The sequence below is a fragment of the Triplophysa rosa genome, unplaced genomic scaffold (assembly GCF_024868665.1).
Source record: "Triplophysa rosa unplaced genomic scaffold, Trosa_1v2 scaffold74_ERROPOS1015064, whole genome shotgun sequence".
NCBI classification, from domain to species: domain Eukaryota; kingdom Metazoa; phylum Chordata; class Actinopteri; order Cypriniformes; family Nemacheilidae; genus Triplophysa; species Triplophysa rosa.
In genome coordinates, this window is record NW_026634763.1 from 19239 (window position 1) to 24353 (window position 5115).

The following is a 5115-nucleotide window of genomic DNA, read 5'->3' on the forward strand; positions in this document are numbered from 1 at the left end:
TGTTGGAACATTGCATCCAGTATCCTTCTAGCAAGCCCGATCATCATTTCCCAGGACCCACCCATATGAGACGCATGAGGCGGGTTAAACTGCCAGATACAGCCTTGGTCCACGAGGAATCTTTTAACAGAGGTATAGTCAAGATTAGAGGAAATGTTAAGCTCCTTGCAAGCACCTACAAAATTTGTTCCTCTGTCCGAGCGGATGAGCTTTACGGGCCCTCGAATGGCTAAAAAACGTCGCAAAGCATTAATGAAGCTAGATGTATCTAAAGACTCAATAAGCTCAATGTGCACAGCTCTCACACTCATACAGGTGAATATTACTGCCCACCTTTTGCTCTGCGCATGACCATCTCTCGTACGTTGTGCCGCCACACTCCATGGACAGAAAACATCTAGTCCCACATTCATAAATGGAGGGTCAGTAGATACACGATCTGCTGGAAGGTCGGCCATTTTTTGAGTATGTGGTTCTTTTCGTAGTCTTCGACATGTAACACATTCATGAATGACACTGCAAACGCGTCTCTTGCCACCAACTATCCAATAACCAGCAGCACGCACTGCACCCTCTGTGTAATATCGTCCCTTGGTGTCGCACTTTCTGATGATGATGTTTGACTAAAAGTGTTGCAACGTGATGTTTCCCAGGGATTATACGGGTCTTTTTTACCTCAAGACCAATCTGTGCTTCTGTTAACCGTCCTCCTACACTTAGCAGGCCGTCTGCATCTATAAACGGGTCTAAGCCTTTAAGGATGCTTTTTTTTGAGATCTTGTCTCCAGTTTCCAAGTTCTTATACTCTTGGACATATGTCTCCTGTTGGATTGCTTTAATGATCACTTTTTCAGCACATGAGAGTTCTTCAACTGTTGGAGCATTGGAACAGTAATGCCAGCCCTTGCAGCTGCAACCTTTATGGAACTGCCGAGATATATGAAGAAGACGTGCAATGGCATGAGTGATAGACTTCCAAGTGGAAAATTTGGAGAAGCGTTGTGCTCCAAGATTCGTACTCATCATTGTGGTCTTCAAAGTGGAGATTTGAGGACGTACCTCTGCATCTGAAGAGGGATCCCTAAACTCATATGTGTTCTCTCCAGGTAGAGTCTGGGGGTTTGGTCTTTGAAGAAACTTTGGTCCATGAAGCCATTTGGTGTCTTGAAGACGAGCAGCAGTGACAGACCTTGTTGCAATATCTGCTGGGTTCTCCTCTGTGTACACATATTTCCATTGATTTGGATGTGAAGACTTACGAATCCGGAGGACACGATTGCTGACATATACATAGAAGCGTCGGCTCTCATTATATATGTAGCCTAACACTACCTTGCTATCTGTAAAGTAAGTAGTGTCATCCAAGGGTATGTCAATTTCTGAAGCAATGAACTCAGCCAGCTCATTGCCAGAACCGCAGCACACAATTCAAGACGGGGAACTGTTTGCACAGGGCTGAGTTTTGCTTTACCCATGATGAAGCCAACATGGTTGATTCCGCATGAATCTGTCAATCTGAGGTAGGCCACTGCAGCTATTGCTTTTATTGATGCATCGGAGAAGACAAATAACTCCCTTCGTGTAGCTGTAGAAGGTGATTTGTTTGTGTAGCATCTTGGAATCTGAAGCTTACTTAAATCCTTAAGTGAAAGCCGCCACATATCCCATTTTTCCTCCATTTCTTTTGGAAGAGGGGAGTCCCAGTTATCGTTCTGGTTGTTAAAATCTCTCAAGATTAATTTTCCCTGGATTATAACTGGAGCAACAAAGCCAAGGGGGTAAAAGATGCTGTTAATGGTGGATAGGATACCTCGACGAGTGAAGGGTTTTGAATCAGTAGCTATTTTGAAAGTAAAGGACTCCAATTCAATCCCAGACTGCGCTGCGTAGGAAGTATATCACATCCAAAATCCAAATCTTTGAGATCACTGGCATGATCCTGAGGTGGGAAGGCCTTTAGAACAGTGGTTTTCAACCTGTGGGCCGCGGCCCCCTAGTGGGCCGCAAAAGTATTGCAGGGGGCTGCCAATTATTCATAGAAATACTATTGTTAATATGTAAAAATGTCTAGTCATGATTAAATATAATTTGAGAAATATAATTAAATAACAAGAAATAAATAAAACTTTTACTATGCGTTCACTATTGGAGCTCACTGATTGGTGTATTAACAACCCGCCAATTTATCTTACACATTTCTGCTGCATACATGCTACAGTAGATTTAAACATGGATAAATGGTTGTCAACGGGATCGCTGAAAAGGACAAATACAGACGTTTCTTCATCTACAAGCATGACACTGAAAAGACTCAAAATAAACCTAATGAAGAAAATATAGTAGTGACTACCTAGCGCTAGGTTTCACATGTGTGGGAACGGAGAACGAGCAACTACCATTCTGTGTTGTATGCACAGAAGTCTTGTCAAATGAAGCATTGAACCAAACAAACTACGACGACACTTGGAGACAAAACATAGCGAATATGCGTCCAAGCCTATTGAGTTTTTTAAGAACAAACTTAAAGAGTACCAAAGCAGGAAAAAAACTCTTGAAACTGCGTTCTCTAGCAACGACAACAGTAAAGCAGTGGAGGCATCTTATCGTGTTGCCAAACTCATCGCAAAGGCTGGAAAACCTCACACAATTGGTGAAAACTTGATTTTACCTGCCGCAAAAGAAATTATTAGCGTGATGTGTGGAGACAAAGCTCGCAAGCAGATAAATCTGATTTCACTTTCAGATAATAAAGTTGAGAGAAGAATAAATGAAATGGCAGAAGATATAACTCAGAAGTTGGTTATAAACATTCAAGAGAGTCCTTTTTATGCCCTACAGTTGGATGAATCGACTGATATAGCAAACCTTTCCAACCTTCTTGCCTTTGTACGGTATGTACATAATGGACAACTACAAGAGGATTTCCTTTTCTGTAAGCCGCTGCCGGGTCAATCAACTGCCCAAGCCATATTTGATATTTTGAATGCATTCATTGTTTCAAATGGAATTGATTGGTCTAAATGCGTGGGTCTGAGCACAGACGGAGCAAGAGCCATGACTGGGCATCGCAACGGACTCGTTGCGCGCGTGAAAACACTTGCACCGCTCGTGAGCTCCGTACACTGCAGTATTCATCGGGAAGCACTAGCGACCAAGAAGATGCCCACAGATCTCAAATGTGTCTTGGATGAGGCTGTTAAAATAGTAAATTTCATAAAGACTAGGCCCCTTCAGTCACGTTTGTTTCGACTTCTCTGTGAGGAAATGGGAAGTGACCATGTTCAGCTTCTTCTACACACTGAGGTACGATGGCTTTCACGAGGCAGAGTCCTTACTCGTCTCTTCGAATTACGCAACGAAGCACAGATTTTTTTATCCGACTCAAAATGCCCCCTTTCTGACCGCCTCAGTGACTTTGAGTGGCTTGCAAAATTGTCCTATCTTTCTGATATTTTCAATCACCTAAATGGGGTGAATTTGAGTCTTCAAGGCAAATCAGTGACAGCGTTTCAAGTCCAAAATAAAATCGAAGCCACAATAAAGAAACTGGACATTTGGGCCAGGCGAATTTGCAAATCACACGCCGAATTGTTTGAGAATTTGTCACATTTTTTGACAGAAGAAGCAACGAGCCTACCCGCTTCGGTTAAAAAGCTGATTGAAGAGCATCTCCAAGGATTGAAGAGCCAGTTGCGTGACTACTTTCCATCTCTAGATGTCCAGGTAACCTGGATGGAAAATCCTTTTGCAAACTTGTGTGAGGGATCCGTCACAAGTTTAAGTGCAAAAGAGCATGACAGCCTCATTGACTTATCTTGTGACAGTGCTTTAAAATTAACGTTTTCTCAAAAATCTTTGACTGATTTTTGGATTCATACTCTCTCTGAGTATCCTGATCTTTCTGACAAAGCTCTGAGGTTTTTGATGCCATTTCCGACAACATACTTATGCGAAGCTGGATTTTCTGCATTGGTGGCACTCAAGACAAAATACCGGAATAAGCTTAACGTCGAGCCTGATCTCCGCTTGCAACTTTCTTCACTCCAGCCCGACATACAGCGCTTAGTAAATGCTAAACAACATCAACCTTCGCATTAGGTGAGTGACATAGATTTAGCCTATGATTGTTTATGATGTCTGATTGTTAAGTGATTTTTTGTTATCAGTTTAGCTTGGTTGTTCGCTCTGTACGTGCTTTCGATTTGCGCTTGTCACTCGCGCCTGACTCTAATCTTGCTTTGTCCAGTGCTCCAGTTCTCTTCTTTGCCGGTTTTGACTGTTTGTGACGGCTCAACCCTGCTTTTTCTGTTCCCTCTGACTGATTGCTCCGCTAACGGTCTACCCGCTGCCGACCTCTGCCTGGATTTGGTTTTCCGTTCACTTAAGAAGTGTCAACCCGAGTCTCATGGGGCTTGGTGACTTGTTATGTACATTTTTATGTTTATTCAATTAATTACCAGTTCATTCAATAAAGACAGGTAACAGTAATGCTTCTGAGTACTCAATTACCAACACGACACAAATAGCGGGTTCATTAACAAAATAGCAGTGGGCCGCGGAAACATTTGTGTTTGGTTGTGTGGGCCGTGAGATAATAAAGGTTGGGAACCACTGTTTTAGAACCGCTTTGCTGTTGGAAGCTATCTTGTGAAGCCGTAAATTGAAACCAGCAAGAGTCCTCTTGTGTGTTTTTGAGCAGGTCCACTGCTGCCTCAACTGTAGGAAGAGACTTCAAACCATCATCAACATAGAAGTCACGGTTCACAAAGTTCTTGACCTCAGGGTCACCACCTTTGATGGACTGCCGGAGACAATAGATGGCCACAGCAGGAGATGGACTGTTGCCGAACACATGGACCAGCATGCGGTACTCAATAATGTCTGCAGATAGGTCATTATTACGGAACCACAGGAACCTTAGGAAATTGCGGTCATCCTCTCTCACTAGGAAACAGTAGAACATTTGTTCAATGTCAGCTGTAATGGCCACAGCTTCTTTGCGAAATCGCATGAGCACCCCAAGAAGGGTGTTGTTCAGGTCTGGCCCAGATAAAAGAACATCATTCAGCGAGACATCCTCATGACGGGCACCGGAATCAAAGACAACTCTTATAT

At 43.0% G+C, this 5115-nt stretch overlaps 1 protein-coding gene across 1 annotated transcript; it reads left to right on the forward strand.

Moving 5' to 3' along the window:
- Nucleotides 1–2549: 2549 nt before the first annotated feature.
- Nucleotides 2550–4606, forward strand: LOC130551169 (zinc finger BED domain-containing protein 5). Its single transcript, XM_057328715.1, has 2 exons — nt 2550–4098; nt 4247–4606. The coding sequence occupies exon 1, from the start codon at nt 2695–2697 to the stop codon at nt 4096–4098; it is 1404 nt and encodes a 467-aa protein (XP_057184698.1). The 5' UTR covers nt 2550–2694; the 3' UTR covers nt 4247–4606.
- Nucleotides 4607–5115: the final 509 nt, after the last annotated feature.